The sequence below is a fragment of the Agrilus planipennis genome, unplaced genomic scaffold (assembly GCF_000699045.2).
Source record: "Agrilus planipennis isolate EAB-ADULT unplaced genomic scaffold, Apla_2.0 scaffold88, whole genome shotgun sequence".
Classification (NCBI taxonomy): domain Eukaryota; kingdom Metazoa; phylum Arthropoda; class Insecta; order Coleoptera; family Buprestidae; genus Agrilus; species Agrilus planipennis.
In genome coordinates, this window is record NW_020438872.1 from 937309 (window position 1) to 959301 (window position 21993).

Consider the following 21993-nt stretch of genomic DNA (forward strand, 5'->3'; position numbering starts at 1 on the left):
TTTTTTTTTATTTCTCAACATAATCTCCTCCAAGGCTGATACATTTCTCATAGCGGTGTTCCAGTCTATTAATGCCATCTCTATAGACTGATTCGTCAAGCTCCTCAAAATAACCATTTACAGCTTCGATTACTTCTTCATTGTCCGCAAATCTCTTACCGCCAAGCCATTTTTTGAGATTAGGGAACAGAAAATAGTCACTCGGGGCTAGGTCTGGAGAGTAAGGAGGGTGCGGCATCAATTCAAACTTTAGATCGTTGATTTTAGCCGTCGCAACGATTGACGTGTGCGCTGGTGCGTTATCGTGATGAAACAAGATTTTTTTCTTCGCCAGATGAGGTCGTTTAATTTTCACCTCGTGGCTCAAACGTTGCAATAAGTCTGCGTAGTATTGACCAGTGATAGTATTACCCTTTGCAAGGTAATCAATGTATATAATACCTCTTGCATCCCAAAAAACAGTAGCCATAACCTTGTTCGCCGAAAAAATTGTTTTTGCCTTCTTTGGAGTTGGTTCCCCTGGTCCAATCCACTGTTTAGACTGTTCTTTGGTTTCAGGAGTGTAGTGGTGGACCCACGTTTCGTCAACGGTTACGAATCGACGCAAAAATTCGCTTGGATTACGCTTATACAATGACAAATTTGCGGTAGAAATGTTTTTTCGAATCAATTTTTGGTCGACTGTTAGCAAACGCGGCACCCATCTTGCACAGAGCTTTTCCATATGCAAATGTTGGTGCAAAATATGTTGCACACGTTCATATGACATCTTACAGGTCTCAGCTATCTCACGCACTTTCAATCTGCGGTCTCCCAGCACTATTTGATGAATTTTTTCGATCATATCTGGAGTTGTGACCTCAACGGGGCGTCCTGAGCGAGGCCCATCAGAGGTGCTCACACGACCCTTTTTAAACTCGGAAACCCACTGCTTAACGGTTGAATATGACGGGGAGGATGTCCCCAGTGTTGAGTCCATCTCTTTTTTAATTTCCTTCGGCGTTAACCCCTTCAAATAAAAGTATTTGATGACAGCACGATTTTCCTGCTTTTCCATTTTTACGAAAACCACAGAGGCGTCTTGTTCAGCGTGCTGTCAAACCTACACTAGCAAGGAGATCGGGCTGAAACTATAGCTACAAGCTATCCAAGGATGGTACTATAGAATGTCACCTCAAGGTAGGCCTAGTGGCGTCATCTCTTGGTTAGGCCGGAAACTTATCAATCCACCCTCGTATTGTTTTTAATTAGCTTATTCTACTCTTGATTGCCTTGACCCGTATTTGGGAAAAAACATTAGTTAAAAGTAGGAAAACAATTTAAAGATTTATTTGCTTCCTTGCAAAACAAAAACCATAACAACTGATACCAATATTCAAATATATAAATATCAGAATAATCTGCATGTCCAAATGTCACTTATGGTTCTGTGGCTGAGATATACTTGAGGAATTAATATGTAACTCCTAAATTCCAGGTATTTGCCTTCGAATAAAAGTAATGCAAATATTCAAATAAACTCATAAATATCCATATTTCAGATATTCAAATATATTTCATTAAGTTGATTGCTTGTTCAAATATTTGATCATTTAAAATTTCAAATATAGAATAATTTAGATATTTAAATCGAATTATAAACAAATATTTGAATAGTTATTAAATTCGAACCCTTTAATTGACAAAAAAGTTGTTGTAGTTTTCGTTTTGTAAAGAAGCAAATAATGTTTTCTTGTTATTTTCCTTCAATTTTATTATCTCTTCCTCTTTAATTGAGGGTTGTAGCGATGTCTTAGCGTTAATGGAGATAGAAACAAAAAATACCCGGGACGTGTACGCATTTCCTGGCAAAGCCCAAATCATTCTGGGACAGGAAACAGAATGTGATCGGCCGCCATTGCTGCGGCTGCAGTTAAAGCTCTGGCTAATCCTAGATTAACAATGTCGGTGTTAGCTGCAATACTAATTTGTTGATTTCGCTACGGCGACACTGAGTTATTTGACCAAGTCCTGCTCTGCTCTACGCTCTTTAACGATACCTAACTTTCGAAAATTTCAAATGCATATTACCATTTAAAACGGCGCAACGTGATTCTAACAACGACGAACCATTAAATTCGTTCTGATTCATATATAAAACATTCTGCGAGCACAAAATTTAAAAATCCGTTAGCGATGCAACAAATTTCCAGTGTAATAACCCAATTAATACTTCCTACAATCATTTCAGGATAAAATCCTAATACCATTTGGGAAACACCCAGCAAAATGGTTCGAACCGTTTGTTCATACCAGGGCTCAGAATTGTATTCGAATTATTTGAATATTCAAATATTTTAATCATCGTCCTAAGGTCGTCAGTCCTAAGTTAAGACTGGTTGGACACGCACCCCCACTCTTTCCTATCCTAGCTCCTAAGCTAGAACAACCCACAACCTTAACTATTTGCGAACAGTAATCTAATGTAGGTCTACCTCCACGCCTCTTAACTCCTGTTTCTGCCTCTATTATGTCTCTGACGAGACCTTCATGCCTGAGAAGGTGTCCTACTAACCTATCTCGCCTATTTCTTACTGACTCCATAGAGTCCTCTGTTCTCCTATTCATTCTAATACCTCTTCATTTATAACCTTCTCTATCCAATATATCCTCATCATTCGCCTATAACTAGTGTGACTTTTTTTTTATTGAAGGCGATACGACCTTGCGCTATCCTCTGCTTTATATTCCTACTACTCCTTCCGTCCTGACTTATCTGACTTCCTAGATATCTAAAATCAGTCACTTCTTCTAATTTTGCGTCTACTATCTTTCCCTACTTTTTCTGCCCTTGCATACCAGTATTTTTGATTTACTTTTATTTATTTTCATATAGTCCTGTTTAATAGTCATAGGCAATTCAAATATTTTGAAATCAATAAAGTATTGATATATTCAAATATCCAAATATTTCATTATTCAAATTTTTAAATATCTGGATGCTCAGACAACAGTGTTCAAATATTTATAGTTTTACAAACGTTTAAATATTGGATAATTTGAATATTTAAATCAAATGAGTAATTAAATATAAAAAATTTTGTAGACTCTTCCACTTGCTTTGAATTTATCATTCTTTTCGTAAATTTATGTAATTTTCTTAGCTTGGGCTAATGAAAATAGGGAAAACGTAAATAATTATGTCGTTGACTCGAATTGATTGACATTTCAGGCCCGCTGCGTGTCGTTTTCTAAAAGTGGGAGATACAATGGTAGGGGTATTTTTCGTTAGGAATCATTAGAATTGGTGTGGGAGTTTTTCTAATTACATAAAGGTATATAAGATGTGACATTAATTAAAAAAGGTGATAGGTATTAATTAGTAGCCATCGAGGGCTGTCTGACGAGGTTCGTGAAGTCTGGGACGAATTCGAGAGATAAAGGGGCCGGAGAGCGTCAGAGAGAACCATTAATAAATCGTTTTGAGATGAGGAATTTCACGTTAGTCAAACAAAATATAACCGTTCAGGTGTAGCAACGGAATGAATTTATACGTTGTCTGTGAGGTTACGGAAAGCGGTAGGTGTACACCACGCGCTCGGTCGAAATTAATGCCTTGCCCTACTAACAAGGGTAAAATATGGCTAAAAAGATCGTCCTATTGAAGATTATAAATTATTGCGCTTGGCTCTGTAAGTAAGCCGGTAATACAGATGGACGTCTTGTATTCAAATCGGTACCTACATAGGTACCTGATGCTATGTACACGAACAAATACATGCATGGAATTGTATGTCTTTACAATTTGCTTTTAACGTCCGGCATTCGTTTTATTTGAACCGTTTTGAGCTCTAAGCGTTTTTCCTTTGTTGTCAAATTCATAAGCATTTCAACCACGCTTTTCAAACAACTAATTGTCTATTTCATATTCAAATAAAACACATGTTAAATACATCCAGCAACCCTATTCCTGCATATTATTTAGATAAACGAACCCTAGTCATTTTAAAAATTTCAAATTCAAATTATTCCAGAAAATTTTCAAAATAAAATACAAGACGTAAAATAATATGTTCAAGGGAGTTTTAAATTCGTGAATAGTCCGCTTGATGTATATTTTTTTATTCTTTATAAAGTCTACTGTTGTTGATATTTTGTTTGAATTTCAAGTTATTAGGGGATGAAGTCTTTTCGAGTTTCGCTGATTTACAGTGACAGTTCCGCGTGTCTCTTTTGAAGCCAGTTCTCTGCCTAATATTGACAGTTTTGCTCAAATTCCGTAGTACTTTATCTTAAAATAAAAGACTTTTAGTTGAAGAGAAGAAGGTAATCTACCGGAACATTTAACGAAAAAAAAGCCCTCAAAAATTCTTGCGATAAAAATCAAAACGCTTTCCTTTTTGAACACATTCAGTTAATATTTTCGCATAATTTAAGTTAAAATTCAGCCGTACACACGGGTAAGCTTAAACGTAGGTATACTGTTGGTGTAAATATAATTTGAAAAGTACCTGTTGCAACAACATGTTGTAAAATTGCACATAAAAGGATTCTGGCTGTGTTTCCCTGCATTTCAAATTTCTGAAACGCCTCGCACTTTTTACGAAAACCATCCACTGCTGTAACGGACCATTCTCTCATCGATCTCCACCAGTTTGGAACCTAAAACGAAGAAAATAAACAATAAAATACAAATATGACACAAAAAGAACCAGAACCTCGTATAATTTATATACAAAACATGAAACAACAACGAAATTTTTCTCAAATTTATACTGTTATTTTAATATTTTCCATTTACTGATTAGTTACTCATTAATTGAGCTTCGGACCAAGGTGGAAATTAGGAGTAGATTTTAATTAATTCATTTTCAGAGTTACAAAAAATATGATGTGCTCCTGACTAGTGGCAAATGAGGGGATTTCTCCTAGATTCCTCATGAGAAACCGTACCGAAGAAGACAGGGACACTGAAGTGAGATAACTTTTCATAGGGATCTTACGAAGTAAAACTAACACATGCACCTAGACCCTTGCAAAGTAGACAGTCCTACCTTAGTTTATGCAGCAGTGTAGCTAATCTCACTATTACCCTAGCTGCTTCCCTTCCAAAAAATTTAATCGGTTTTTTTTTATCAGAATAAAATAATTTAATAATTAAATCAAACGAATTTAGTTATGTAGTTAGTAAGGGGACTATGGACGGCATAGTTCTTTTGTTGTGTAATATGTACTGGTTAGAAAAATAATACAAGTTCAGGAAGACATTTCCCGTAAAATGTACATCGGAACTGTAGCGAATACTCCTATTATCTATCTGCAGAAGGGCGCAGGTGTGTAAAGATGAATTCGATTCGATTCAGATGTCTCTAGTAATACTATGCCCGGATAAGGCATCTTAATCTGTCAAATGTACACGTATGTACAAGTATATATGTACTAAATATATATACCGTCATTCTGTGAGTTTATGTAAACTTAAATTGTTATACATACGTATCTATATGTATGTACGTATAATAGAGGCGGCGAAAGCACGGCGGTGTTATTCAAAATAATGATTTAAGCTTTCGTGAATGCCGAAGTGTCGGTCAATTATCAAAACCAACACGTTTGAATTTGGTGCAATCGTAAATTTGCAAAACGTATTAGAAGTTACGATTATTTTATGGCCCTGGCGTTTATGGACTACACATTTTGCACGATACATTAGAATTTACGAGGCTAATAGCTGAATGCTATTTTACTTTTCTCTATGCCTATATACTGCTCGCGTTAAACTATGATTTATCCAAGGGTAAACTTACTAAAACTTCGTACAGTCTACGTACAATAATTCAGTAAAATGGTTTAGTGGATGTAAACAATATTGAAACTTGCCCCAAGTTAGAGCGTTTCTTCAAAATTATATCGCAAGATTAAGAAAACATAATAAAATTGTTAAAAGGTTACGCCTATGTCACAAACATAGTTACATTGAACAAAAATGTGGTGCAGACATGTTTCAAAAATGTTTGTTTTAACTAAAATCGATAGTTTTAGAATAGTCTATATAAACTATCTCATACTTACAGATTGAATAAATATTGGGACAGAAAACTGGAAGGATAAGCTGATCTACTAGGACAACGTATTTATTTAACAATGCTAAAATAACGCCCTGAAAGCTTCATTATAATTTAAAGAGAACCAGCCAAGTGAAAATGATAGCGCGAGTAAATGTTTGGAACGTTCTTAATCCCAAACCAGTTGAAAGAGTGAAAGTACCTAATATAATTTTAATTTATCAAAATCAGAAAAGTTTTCTGAAACGAACTTTAGTGTCCCCTCTAATAGAAAGTTACGATCTAAATATAGAAATTATCACAATCCCTATTAACTGTAATTGTTCACACCTTACAAAAATAATAAGTAGATACAAATAACCTTTGATTAAGTATTAACCAACTAGCATATGTGGAAAGCTATTTACAATCTAATTATTAAGAAAACGTCTATAATAATGAACAAGCTCCATAATAATTTTCAGGATTCTGAGGGAAAAATGTAATGGATACATGCTGTCCTACCTTATTTGTTATGCCTAGATTTAATTTTTTAGGAGATCGTGTATGACAGAAATAATTCCGAAAAATGTCTAATTGACATCGCACTTAAAAACCTTTGGCACCATGGGATTCTACGTACCTTTTTACATAATTATCGGGTGTGAAAGCTTAGTAAGCACCTTCCATCTCTCAGTAATTTCACGAGCGCCTTTTTATGTTTACTATTTTATATATTTTAGCAAAAATAGTGCCGGAAAGTACTTATTTGACACCGCACTCAAAAACCTTTGGCACCATGAGATTCTACTACCTTTCTACATAATTATCGTGTGTCAAAGCTAAGTAAGCATCTTTCATCTCTCAGTAATTTCACGAGCGCCTTTTTATGTTTAAATTATTTTATGTATTTTAGCAAAAATAGTGCCGCAAAGTACTTATTTGACACCGCACTCAAAAACCGTTGACACCATGGGATTCTACGTACCTTTTTACATGATTGTCGTGTGTGAAAGCTTAGTAAGCACCTTTCATCTCTCAGTCATTTTATATATTTTAGCAAAAATAGTGCCGGAAAGCACTTATTTGACACCGCACTCAAAAACCGTTGGCACCATGAGATTCTACGTACCTTTTTAGATAACTATCTTGTGTCAAAGCTTAATAAGCACCTTTCATCTCTCAGTAATTTCACGAGCGCCTTTTTATGTTTAAACTATTTTATATATTTTAGCAAAAATAGTGCCGGAAAGCACTTATTTGACACCGCACTCAAAAACCGTTGGCACCATGAGATTCTACGTACCTTTTTACATAAAAATCATTTCTCAAAGCTTAGTAAATACCTTTCATCTCTCAAAAAATTCACGAGCGCTTTTTTACGTTATTTTGTATATATTTTTTATCAAATATAAAAGTGTTGGCACCATGAGAATCTACGAACTGTTTTAAATAATTAACAGTTCTCAATTCCAATTTGAATATTAGAATGACTGTTACGTAAAGTAAGTACTCTAGACAATTTCACTTGATTTAGCTATTCCTTCTTTAAATTACGGTTCGGTGCATTTGGAAGAGGTGTAACTCTTCTCTTCGGATGTTTATCGATTTCTTAGAAAGCGATCTCAAGTTCGAGAATTCTCACAGTCAAAGGTCTTACAGTAATATTTTTGTTTCTTTGAGATGATCCAAGTTCCTTAAAACGAAGGTGGATTTTTGTAAATCCCACTTCAAGTAAAAGTATCTTATTCTACTGAGCATTGCATTCTTAGCTGCATTGTTATCATACAACCATCATGACCTATTAATTATTCACCTTAGGAATACGATTATAAGTATCAGTTTTAATTAACCAAGTGTTATAAGCTTTCTAGTGATATTCGAGGGATCAACCAAAGTATAATTTTAGAGGGCGTTCCAAACAGGATTTATCTCATACCCACAGTTTCTATGATAGAAATATAATTAAAGTTTGTGTTTGATGTACTAATAAGTTTTTTAGGATATCTACAATGTTGTATACTAAAATTCAAGTAAATTAAATGTACTTTTCTTTTCAAAAGGGTTAATAGTTTGCGTGTGCTCGAGTGTCATCCGTGACGCGTGAATATCAGCTGCTCTTTAACAACATTTTTTCGAATTAGAAATGTTAGATAGCCTAACAGCGTCGTTGAACGAAACGTAGACGAGGACGCGCTATTATATTGTTTTGTTTCTCCGCGATGATTTTAAATCGCCTGAAGCCAAGTCAGTAATACATTCTTGCATTCATTCTCAGAGTAACAATTAATACGTATGCTATAAACTCAAAGGAAATCTTACATACAGTCCGTTGATAATAGCAGCTAGGAATAATACATTAAAACAGCAAAAAAACCGTTAACTCGCCTCGTCTAGTTATTTCAGCTATCTTTTGTTATTCGTCCGAAAAAAAGCAGCAAATGAAATGGCGCATAAAAAACAGAAGCACAAAAGGAACTGTAACAAAAACCTTGTGGACTATACTGCAACTTGGCAAATAATAGTTAACGAAATTTATCTATATTTCGTTAAAGTACCTATTATATATTATATATTCAGTATTCAACAACGTGAAATAATAAAAACAATTAAAAAAAGAAATAGCAGAACTGCTACGTAGTGAAAGTAGATGGTATTCTCAATGACAAAAAAAGTTGCTAACGACCCTTTAACGTTGTGTTTTTTTCAAGATAGAGAAATTAAAATCTGCCGCTTCCAACTCCAATTAAGAGCAAAACGCCTAGGGAAGCTTAGCAGCTGAGAATTCGGTTCAGTCGGGAACACTAACCAAAACTCCATCCATGAGAACTTTCTAAAAGGTATTACCTAGTGGCGCAGACCGTCGAATCACATAAAACTTATGTAATACGTATATAATCGTACTTTTGCTACTGAAACTAGTCATGAAAAGTAATGATATCATGTAATATCGATGAGAAAATTGATCGACAATTTTGAGTTGTGTGCAGGAGAATGCAGTTATCTACGTTCTAATTTGGAAAGTCTTTCTAATGCTTTATTAAGTGTTTAATGGAGTTGTGGTTTTAAGGAATCCGATCTCCTTTTTTTGTCATAAAGAAGCGGTGACAGTCCGGAAGGTTTAAGTATCAGAACTTGTCTCCAGTTCTCATCAAACAATATTTAACTGGAGAAGTCCTTAAACACTGCATTTGATCGTAACTTGACGCTATTTACTTTCCTTCGTCCATTATTTTCCATTTGAGGACAAAGTATCTTCTCTGCTCGCATATGTACTCCGGTAATTCTCGTTTCCGAAAACTTATTGAGACGTATTGTGTTTCTTATCCTGGTAAACGAATGAAGCATTTATATAGAACAATCTCTCTCCCCTTTAACTTCCTCCTATCTACCTAGCTCATTTATAAACTTGAATCGAAGATATTTCGTCTTGTACCTCCATATTAACAACAATAATAAACACAACATTTAAGTTAGAAAATAGTTCATTGACTACACACAGTGGCATCTTCGTTGTTATTATTAATTCCTTAATTAATTTTATTAATCATCTCACTTAAATAAAGCAGTTTCGATTTATTGAAACTATCTGGGATGACTGACGAGAACTAATTAATTGTTTTTATATTAATTCTAGCATTAGAACGTATCTATTCTACCCGTAGCGTCGTATTTAAAAAGAGTATGATTGATTAATTATGAGTAATGTCTAAAGATAAGAACTAATTAGTTTTTTGGTTGCTGCACTGCCTCCGGCATGCCTTTGGAATTCCAACATGCGCCTAAGATTTAATTGTAATGGGAAATGGTGTGTTCTAACAGCCTCCGAGCGTAACTATTCGGAGAAACTTACATTGGCGCATCAATTTATGACATGCTCTGCAATAGACAATTCTGCAGCAATGAAGCATTTATACGTCGTCGAATATTGTTCATAATTTACTGATTCCTTTCGCACATTTGGGCCATGGAAATGCATGTGCATATATTACGAATTGTCAGAAGAATATTGTTGACAGTTGGTAATCTTGAGATGAATTCTAACCACTTAATATTACCTAACTAATTCGTTCTCTATTGCACGCCCTTAGTCAGTATTAAGAATTACTGTTTTAGAGTACATATTTTTCTGGACAATGACATCTATAGGATTGTTCGGAAAGTCATTTCGTTTTTTTTGTGGAAATGAAAGACAGTTTTCGTATAATAAACAAATACTTTATTAAATTATATATTGACCGTTCTGGTCCAACACCTTTTGTCATCTTTCTGGTAGTAGCATAATTCCACGCTCATAAAATTTTTGGTCTTTGCTGGCAAAAAACTGATCGAGGAGGTTTTTGACCTCCTCATTTGAGGTGAAGGTTTTACCGTCTAAAAAATTTTGGAGTGACCGGAACAAATAATAATCCGATGGTGCCAGGTCTGGAGAATATGGTGGGTGTAGCATTGTATCCCATTCAAGCTGTAAAAGCTTTTGGCGAGTGACCAAACTTGTGTGAGGTCTCGCGTTGTCTTGGTGAAACACTACACCTTTCCTGTTGATTAGTTCTGACCTTTTCTGTTGAAGTGCATCATTCAGTTTGTCCAGCTGATGACAGTAGACTTCCGAATTAATCGTTGTGTTATCCGGTAAAAGCTCAAAAAAAACGATTCCTTTAAAATCCCACCAAACAGACAGCATCACCTTTTTTTGGTGAATATCGGCTTTGGAAATGGTTTGAGCCGGTTCATCTTTTTTGCTCCATGACCTCTTGCGTTTGACGTTGTTGTATACAACCCATTTTTCGTCCCCAGTGATGATGCGCTTCAAAAACGGATCATTTTCGTGACGTTTGAGAAGCGAATCGCAGACGTCAATGCGGCGACACAGATTTCTCTCTGTGAGAACATGGGGAACCCATACATCGAGCTTCGAGGATAATCCCAGGCCTTTCAAGTGGTCATAAACTGTTGAATTTGATAAATTTAACCTCAATCCGATCTCACGTGTTGTTATTCGCCGGTTCACATCAACTAATGCCTTTATCGCGTCTTTATCAGCTTCAACCGGCCTTCCCGAACGTGGTGCATCTTCGACATCAAAATTGCCGGATCGAAATTTAGCGAACCAGTTCTGGCACTGGCGTACTGTCAACACACCTTCTCCATACACATCAGTCAATTTCTTTCTGGCTTGAACAGCATTTTTACCCTTTCTGTAGTAAAACAGTAAGATATGTCGAAAATGCTGCTTATCGCTCTCCATATTTAAAAGGGCACCAACCAAAAACTACTGCGTAGAATTAATTGGAATTTTTCACACACAAGCCTTGCTATATGAGCTCTCAAAGCATATAAAAATTATACGGCTTAAATGTGAAGTTGGGTGCAAAAGAATACAATTAAATCCTCTGTCGGGAAAAAACGAAATGACTTTCCGAACAACCCTATATATGTAGAATATTGCTGAAGACAAAGGAATGTTAAGCAATAATTCGGTGTATGTTTTAAGTTACGTTAAATACAGAATATGCGCGTTCTGTCCAGTTTTATTAAATAAGGGACGGCACATTCCTTAAGTTAGTGCCTATAACGTTCGTCGACAAACAATTTCATAAGTTCGAGAATTCTGTGAGATAATTTGTCAGGATCGTTTGAGCGAAGTGTGTATTATGTAATGCAAATCATATTAGAATTAACATCAAATGCAAAATTATACCAGACAGGAGTGACGGAATTGGCGCACTCAAAACTACAGCCGAGTGTGCTGATGATGCATAATAAATAAAATTTAGTCATGTTAACTAAAATGACAGATATGGTTTACTGTAACAATATAATATGATACCACAAATTTGTAGAGAACAAAATTACAACCTGATATAATTATGGACGTATCTAAAATTCGGAAAAACTAAATTACCAAACAGATACGTAATAAAAAACCGACATTTAAAGCTTTCAAGTTTTTCTCTAAGAAGAACCAACTATTATAAGTCCTGCAGGTGTAGAGTATAGTCCATGGAAGTTATAAAAACATCAACTTCCAGACGATAGAATATTTAAACTATTATTCTGTTATAGAAGAAAAGTAAAAAAGTAAACCTTTGTTTGATTCATATTGTAAGATGCTACAGCGAAATTTGACTAACGATATTTGTTTAAACTTAAGACGTATATGAAATTGTAAATTAAGCTTTTGTGTTTTTAATTAGAAAACTAGGCGATCCTTAAGAGCATTTGTTTATAAATAATGGCGACCAGGTCGTTATCGCAAGTCTTTCATGAAACAGCAATGAAAAATATCTTGCGGCGTTACCAGCAAATGCTACACAAACTCTACGATTTAATTCGTTGAGCTCGGCTTGGCTCATGATGAACAACCGAGTATTTTTGCGAGGACATGCTAATAAATGCCTTTACTTCTGTGGACGGGGCAATCACTGCAAACATTAATTGCAGAAAGAACGAAATGCACTGGTTTAATTCAATTATTCCAGCTTTCGTTGTTTTGTCTACGAGGATGGACTAAAAAGGTCGCAATCATCGAAAGATGTTCTTTATCGACACATATCTGTGAATCACTGGTTTCTTTGAAAGCTCCTCAAAATATGGATGCTTTTCACTGTTGAAAGTACCTTTTTGGCTTTATAATACTATTTCCGTTCTTAACTATTCTACATCTCCATAATATACTGAATATCCAAACTAAAAACGGTCACAATCATCAAAAGAAGAAGAGAAGTAACCTTGTTGTTCATAGAACCTTCTCTGTGAATCAATGGTTTCTTTGAAAGCTGGTGCAAAAACTGGACGCTTTCCCCTGTTGAAGTTATAATACCGTTTCCATTCTTAACTATTCTACTTCCGCTGTCCTGATTCGAATCTAAAGGCCATCGTCGTTTGGAGTTGCTTCCTAACGTTTCGCTAGCCCGATTGGCGAGCTTCAGTCCACATTCAGCATCGCAGATCCTGAAGAAGCTCGCTACAGCAGTTTACCGACTGGCCGCGAAAACCTTTACCAATTAAATATTCTACTTCCTCATGACAAATAGACGGTTACATTTCTTCCCGTATCAGTATGTATTCAATTTAATTATTTGTAGAGGTCCATCCCTCGCGTATTCCGCAGCCCAGAACATTTTATAAATACCTCCAGCAAAGTGTATCGATAAATATAGCGGCCTTCTGAATGAAGGAAGTTTAAATTTTAAGTGGTTTATTGTAGACGTTATTTTTCGTTCGTTGCCATCTCATTAGTAATAAATTGCAGTGGTTGTAAAGAACTCTGATCTCACGGCCTGAAAGTTACTTTACATTCTCAAATTTTCCACTTGATGACGAAGTTATAATGGAAAAGTTCACTGAAGTGTGTGATAAGTGGATGAAAAAGCACGAAGCAAATAAGAAATTCTGTATAAATAGAATTAATAGAATATTACAAAGATATACAACCATCCAGAAATTATTTCGAATTATTTCTGGCGTGATCGCAAACTCCTTTAATTAATGAGACGCGAGTAAAATTTGCATTGACGTAAGTGTGCATCTATCTCTAATTGTTTTCTCAATGAACTGATCTAAATACAATACTGCCAACGAGGTTGGAGTATCTTGAAAAAGCGAATGTAAAAAAGAAATTTATAACGAAAGCTCTAAGGCCCTAGTGCTACTTACTGTTAGGTAGTAAAACTTCCTTCATTCTTCTAAAATCAATTTCAGCCCTTTATATGCTCCCCGCCTTTTTCCTTTACAGTTGAGAACTCTTTAGAAAAAGTTTCCTTACATTATGTTTCAGATCTCTTATTTTCTTAAAGAATAACTCCTATTCCTTTAAAACTATTACTGTTTTATAATTCGTATAACATACTTCAAATTTGGTCAATAATTGAAATAAATTTCTGCGAACGCATATTCACTGTGCTTCTAAGATTTTTATGTAACACCAAACATTCTTATTTGCCTGATATCTATGCCAAATATGTCAAGAATATTTTTCAGTGGTATACCTAGTTAAAGATTCTACGTAATATGAAACAGATACTGGGAAAATGACACGCAAGGGGTGAGACATTACAATTTGCCAAATGTTCCGCTCGGATTCTTCCGGAGTATTGCATTAAAATGTTTTACCCAGAATTCAATTCCACTGACGTAAAGTGGAACGAAACTACTTCCCAGATAACCCGAAGGTGTTTCTTAACGCATTTGCTAGAACTAGAAGAGCCATTATGGAGATTTTCTAAGTGTGAGAATTTAACCGATTATTGCAAGACGTTTTCAAGACCTTTAAAAGTGTGTCCAATACTTAAATATGCCGCCGTTCAATAATTTTCATTGGTCCACATTAACTATTGAAATCAATAAGGCAAAAGAATTTTTAGCATGATATTTAGTTGCCCCGTTTGTTGTAAGATATCAACCATAATATAATAATATAAAACACCATAAGGTCGTCAGTCCTTGGACACGCACCTCCACTCTTTCCTATCCTGAGCTAATCTTCGCATTTCCCTAAAACTAGAATATCCCATATCCTTAACTATTTGTGAACAGTAATCTAATCTAGGTGTACCTCTACCCCTCCTAACTCCCGTTTCTGCCGCTAATGTGTCTCTGACTAGACCTACATCCCTGAGGAGGTGTCCTACCAACCTATCTCGCCTATTTCCTATTGACTTCCATAGGGTCCTCTGTTCTCCTTTTGTTTCTAACACCTCTTCATTTCTAACCTTCTCTATCCACGGTATCCTCATCATCTGCCTGTAACATTTTAAACCTAACCTTTTCTTTTCCTCAGCGCTCACCGTCTATGTTTCGCACCCGTACAGCACCACGCTCCAAACATACACCTTTTCAATCAATCTTTTTCGAATTTCTAAATTAACCGTTCGCGAGCATACAAGTGACTTTGAAGGCGACTTGACCCTGCGCCATCCTCTGCTTTATATCCCTACCACTCCTTCCGTCCTGACTTATCTACCTAAAATCAGCCACTTCTTCTAATTTTTCGTCTCCTATCTGTATATTCGCTCTTTCCCTACTTTTTCTTCCCTAGCATAACAGTATTTTTGTTTTACTTTTATTTATTTTCATACAATACTATTTTGTCACTTCTATTTTATTTAAAGCTATCTCCTTGCTGTATTCTTATACTGCTATATCATGTGCAAATCTAAGCATACTAATCTTTTGTCCCTGTATATCTATCCCTACATTTGTACTGTCTTTAGATATGAACCGGGAACACTGAAATAGGTGAAAGATATAACGAGTGGTGAGGTCAAAGACAGCGATAGATATTAGGAGTTTATCCGGAGCCCGGTTATCTACGATTTTTCCGCGTTAGTTTTTAGTGAGCCATTTCCCTTGTAGATTAGGGAGAATAGAACAAAATCCTTTCTATTGCAGCAATCGCGACCGTTTCTGAGAAACGTAAACGAGAAGGCAGTAAATGCAATTTTTGGGATCATTAATTTAAGAGCTACATATTGGATTGTTTTTGTGGTGTAATGCTGACTGTTGTCTGGAGATGGCATCGTGATAGAACACGCTTGAACCGAAATTGATGAGAACAGCGTTGGCTATGGCCACATGACCGGTTAGAGAACGGACCGTTACCACCACCACTACCGCCACCCCATTCTGCCACCGTCATCCCCTCGATCCAACCGTTCCTTATCCCGTGCACAAATGAAATTTACTGATCGGTTTACTGCCCCTGATAACACCTCTGCAGTAGACTATCCTCCTCTTTCTGTGTAGTTTAAAAAATGTTCTACCATTTCTCAGCCGTAAAACAACCCAACCTCTAGGGTTGAGGCCGGATCCGCCGTATAAGAGAAAATAGCTATTCACTGTTACGCGATATCCCGGAAGATCACAGACAATTATTTTGCCGCTACATACGGGAAACGAAGCCTCTGATACTAAAATCTTTTTCAAACGACTACACATAAATCTTAAATAATAAACTCTCATTATTTCAAATATCCTAATTCTTTATTTCCGAAGAAACCAACACTAAACATTAAAACAGAAAATGTGAAACAGCTTTAACAGCAAAATATTGAGACGATTCAATTTATCGTCAATAATTATTACAAATGCATATTTTAAAAAAGTGTTTGGTGTTGCAATCATGGAGATCTATCTTCTCTGATAATTTAATATTTGATATTTGTAGTTTATAAAATTGAAAATATGTAGGCACTTGTTTAAAATATTAAAAGATCGTTTCTATGAACGACCATCATCATCATCATAAGGTCGTCACTCCTAAGACTGGTTGGACACGTACCTCCACTCTTTCCTATCTTGAGCTAAACTTCGCATTTCCATAAAACTAGAACAAGCCACATCCTTAACTATTTGCGAACAGTAATCTAATCTAGGTCTACCTCTACCCCTCCTAACTCCTGTTTCTGCCTCTAATATGCCTCTAACTAGACCTTCATGCCCTATTTTTTATTGACTTCCATAGAGTCGTCTGTTCTCCTATTCTTTCTAATACCTTTTCATTTACTCTTTACGTTATCCAAAAAAATAAAAACTAATGTGTTATCTAAGTAGCTACTTCAGGCAGATGTGTTATTATGAAGTGAAAGGTCCAATGAAGCAGACTGCAAGCTAAGGAAATTAGCGGTAAGACGGTTTCATCTAATCATATAAGATGAAGGTCTCGAACATGGGGGCTTCCGTGTTCCTTACTTGAATCTCACGCTTTAATATCTTTCACAAGCAACGAAATAGTTTCAGAACATCGAATAAGGTTGTGCTCTCAATTCAAGCGACTATAAATGACATATTGTCATTTTATACACGTCTTCAAATTCAATTTCAGAACATAATCTAAGGTAGTAATTTAAGTAATCTCAACTTCACTATCACTTCAACAGTTCTTAAATTTATATACCTACAACTTTATAGGATGAAATTAAAAAAATATGACATGATATAACAGTTAATTACTTGTATTCAGATAATAAATTCAGACAGAAAATCAGGTTCCATTTATGAAGAGATTGGATTTAGTGTTGCCTCTAATTTTCTTCAAGTAATCATAACATTTAAATTAGTTATTTTACCCACATAAACACACGAAGCGCCTCCACCAATTAATATGGAAATAGGACCTGAATTTACGACACATGCGGCATGATCAGGAACAGTCAAAATACAAAATTTTGACCATTATTCATTACTTTACATAAGTATCGTATTTAATTAAAAATCAGAATCACGTTAATAATGGAAACTAAATAACTAACATAAAGTTAGTGTTTGTGATCAACTTTTTCTAAAAAAATGTGTGACCTATTTACGATTAATGATGATGGAACAATATTGGATTATGTCCAGTTGGTCTGTGTGCGTTTGAAAGGAGATACATGGGATATATACACGTATTATAAAAGCAACGCATAAGTTTCTGTTTCGTGCTCATCAAGGCTAATAATTAATGACAAGAACAGTCAGTGTCCTCTGGTAACAGGAGATACATCATCACCAGCAAGCGTCAATGTGGTGGACCGAGGTGCATGCATATTCATGAGCATATAGCAAACCGCAAGTATCCCGATCCAAAGGCGATATGGTCCCAGGTGACATAACTGTACGCTCCAATCAATGAAGTGGTACATACGCTGATTGATGGTTTTTATTCAATTACAACTTTATGGTGTTTCTTTTTCCGACGCTACACACTGCCGGAAAACATATAAAACGCAGTAATACAATAATAATAATAAACGGAAAAATTGATTGATCTTAGAAAATCAGTCGGTGAACCTTGTGAGTCTGAGTTCTACACGGAAAAAATGAAAAACATTTACTTAAATATTGGGTTGTTCGGAAAGTCATTTCGTTTTTCCCCGACAGAGGATTTAATTGTATTCTTTTGCACCCAACTTCACATTTAAGCCGTATAATTTTTATATGCTTTGAGAGCTCATATAGCAAGGCTTGTGTGTGAAAAATTCCAATTATTTCTACGCAGTAGTTTTTGGTTGGTGCCCTTTTAAATATGGAGAGCGATAAGCAGCATTTTAGACATATTTTCCTGTTTTACTACAGAAATGGTAAAAATGCTGTCTGTTTGGTGGGATTTTAAAGGAATCGTTTTTTTTGAGCTTTTACCGGATAACACAAAGATTAATTCGGAAGTCTACTGTCATCAGCTGGACAAACTGAATGATGCACTTCAACAGAAAAGGTCAGAACTAATCAACAGGAAAGGTGTAGTGTTTCACCAAGACAACGCGAGACCTCACACAAGTTTGGTCACTCGCCAAAAGCTTTTACAGCTTGAATGGGATACAATGCTACACCCACCATATTCTCCAGACCTGGCACCATCGGATTATTATTTGTTCCGGTCACTCCAAAATTTTTTAGACGGTAAAACCTTCACCTCAAATGAGGAGGTCAATAACCTCCTCGATCAGTTTTTTGCCAGCAAAGGCCAAAAATTTTATGAGCGTGGAATTATGCTACTACCAGAAAGATGGCAAAAGGTGTTGGACCAGAACGGTCAATATATAATTTAATAAAGTATTTGTTTATTATACGAAAACTGTCTTTCATTTCTACAAAAAAAAACGAAATGACTTTCCGAACAATCTTATATTAAAGCGATATTTACAATTTATTCCACTATATCGTTGCTTCGTAAGCGAAAATAATAAAAATTACAATTTGGACCCGAATTTCTAAAAATAAAATCCCAGCAGAAATCAATCTATACTTTTGCTAATTGGTAGATACTTACAAACAATTCGGTTGTCTAAACATTTAGGAATATAACTTGCATACTTTCTGTCTGTTTTAATGGCTACAAAAGTTTCCAAATATTTTAAGGTTGTCAGGTGAAATTTATGTCAGTATCTCGTACATTTTTAGGAGAAGCCATAAAATTTTATTATTAATTAAAGGGCAAAGAGAGAATTGGCAGCAAGTTTATAGTCCAATGTCCCGAGACATGAAACTTTAATACTGAATAAAACTTTAGACAAAGTACTTACAGTTTTTTAACTTGCAGAAGGGTATCTACCCTTATTGGATTTTAAGAGACTTCTCTTTCTGGTTACTTGCGTAGCTATATTATAAATACTTATTAATTTTTTAGTAGGCTACTACCTTGCCGTACCGTCTGATTCTTTGGTTGCGATACAATGGCAGGTTTCAGTTATTATTACCATTCGTAGCCGTTATCATTTTTGACCTTTATTAATAACCACATCCTTCCAAAGAAATATGATTTGATTAGTCATCGTCGAGCCGAAATTACCGAAACGAAAGAATATCAAATTTAAGCAGTTTTTTGACAATTTAATCCTAAAAAAGTATTAAGGAAGTTGAGTCGTACATATGTCCAGACTAGATGATGATGATGGTGTTTTGTATTGACTTGGATACACACCAATCCATTCCAGAGACTAAACATTCATTCGGCAAAATAATGATGACAATTTTGATATAGTTATGGTTACTTCATCCCTTATCAAAAGGGACTACATGCTGGACATGTCTCGTATAATAATAATCAACGTTCAAAATACTGGAGCGTATTGTGGAGGTCGTTGGGAAGAAGTTCTGGCGAAGTATTTGTATTTTGTGTGGTGAAAGAGCAATGAAGTGGTATATCAGATAAATTACACTTCAGACTTAAAGTAAAAGTGAAAAAAGAAATGTACGAGATGTAATAGCGAGTGTATTCACAAATCAAAAGCATTAAAAGGTTGACAGCTGCACTTAACGCAAAATTAACAAGTAAAAAGGCTGGCATGAGATGGGTATTGTATTTGAAATGCACTTCTAAATCCTAACGGTTCTTTACGTCGCTGGCACAACCGCCTCTTTAACTTTACCGTTTAGTTGTTGGCGTTACTCTTTCTATCTCTCACTCTCTTTTTCGCCAGACGATAGGGAAGCGTCGCAAAAAAATCCGCCAGATCCCAGGACGTTTTAGGGATGATAACCGTTTCGTAGACAGTGGTAGTCCGTTCGTCCTTATCGCATAATGAAGAAGTGCTTCTCGAGGTTTTACGCTCTTTATACCTAACGCCATAAAAATGTACTCTCTTTGCTCAGATCTGAAATATCCGTCGAATTAAATGCTTGTGCATTCCCGATTCAGCGGGCCGGAAATTCCATATGCACATTTCATCGTCTCAGTCTTCGGTGTGCAATTAACGACGGTTTTTAATTGTTGCCGCGCGTACTTCGGGGTGAAAACGCTTCACAGGGTAAACGCTGTTGGATGAAACTCCGCATAAAGTACTTTTTATTAAAGCCAACGCTACCAAATTCCATTCCGCCTTTTCAGCTGGCCGAATATAACTTACAAATATTCAAAAAAGAAAAATCTTATCGGAAAATCGTTTGATACACACGCATATAATACTTTTCATGCATGAATATTAGTTCGTAATTCCAAAAACAAAACGAAAGAAATCATTAGAGAATATCGTTGCAAAAAAATGCTCCCACTAACAAAGACTTATTATTCTCCACAGTACGAACGTTCTGCATCGTTTTTAGATAACAATTGCCATCATTTTACCAACACTAATTAATGCCCTTTTTTTGTTTCCGATAGAAAAATTGAAATTTGTTTCCTGATAGTAATTTATATTTTACAACTAGATTACCCGATATATGTTAAATCACTTGGGAAAAAGAAAAGGATCACATTCATCCATTCCAACCTGTTTCTTTTTTTGTAACGATAAAAAATCACATTTACTTTTAATTAACTTCATCCGATCAAAAGAACCACGAAAGATATGTCCCGCAGTTATCGACATTAGCCCACCACTGTTCATACTTCACACAATATAAATGACACTAAATTGGTAATAAATCACTACCGGGTTTTGCCGTCTACAAATAATTAAGTGATCCTTTGAAACCGAAATCGATTTACAACTTTTATTGAAACGAAAAAGTTCGGGTAATCGTTATTGTTATAAAAAGGAGCGTATTTTTCTCTATATATTGTTCCTTATGATAAATAGACTTTTTTTTTTTTTTCGAAAATATAAGCGGTAATGTTTTCCTAAAAAATGATAAATATTCAGCAACAATTATACCTAACGAAATTCCCAAAACTTCGTAATGAATATTAGCAACTAAAACTTTGAGAAACAACAACATCTTTACCAATAAACTCTACAAAAGGTTCCAGTTGTTTTGTTAGCTTCCTTGCCCTCGTTCGCAAAAAAAAAAAATGTGAAAAGGAAGAGGGGAAAGTGGTAGGGAAAAGGGAAGCTGCCGCCTGCTAAAGCATACTTTTATTAGGCTATCAATAAATTACGGCAACAGGCGGCTCCGACTGAGATCGGCCTATTGCTCATATCTGAACTCAAGTACCATGTCGACTTGACGGCAGAATGAAATTTGCCAAAACAGTACTACCACCTATTTACTGCTTATGAACGAACAAAACACTGAAGGATCGCAATTCAACTTATATAGGTACGTCTTTGTATTTACGAAAAATGGATTTTCAATAACTACCCATCTCAAATCTCATAGGGTAAAAGCCGGATGGTTGCCTCAGTGGGGCACATGGCCCGGTTTTTAATACAGTATGTCAGGGATGTTAGTGGCATAAGCCCTTTACTAAAATTAGAAGTGCCCCTCCCGTACGACCCAGCGCCCAGAGTAGGCGCATGCATTTGGTCCATATTAAAAACAATCTTTCGGGGATAAGCTTTATATTAATATAAATTTGTTTCTATTTGAAAAAATCATACGAGGCGTCTCTCCCCGCACGAAGTAAGTATCCCGCAGACCAATTTTGTACTTTAGGCTACTATCCGCTACAGTAGAAAACTGTTCCTAGTTTGAGAGATCAAACAAAACAGAATTTACCCCAAAACCAATATTAATTATAATAATTTACACAAACAGGCCATTATAAAAGATCATAGCCCTTGTTTTGATATACATGTTGCATTGTTCTTTGTAAGTACATATTTTTTAA

The 21993-nt window shown here is 35.6% G+C and overlaps 1 protein-coding gene across 4 annotated transcripts in view; it reads right to left on the reverse strand.

Moving 5' to 3' along the window:
- Positions 1–21993, reverse strand: part of LOC108738260 (lachesin-like) — a 69459-nt gene that overhangs the window by 36577 nt on the left and 10889 nt on the right. For 3 of the 4 annotated variants that reach the window (XM_025979134.1, XM_025979128.1, XM_025979142.1), the window contains exon 2: positions 4491–4641. In XM_025979134.1, coding sequence (XP_025834919.1) covers positions 4491–4641 — 151 coding nt within the window. Of the gene's footprint in view, positions 1–4490; positions 4642–21993 lie in introns of those variants that run through there. The other variant, XM_025979145.1, reaches the window with a different exon arrangement.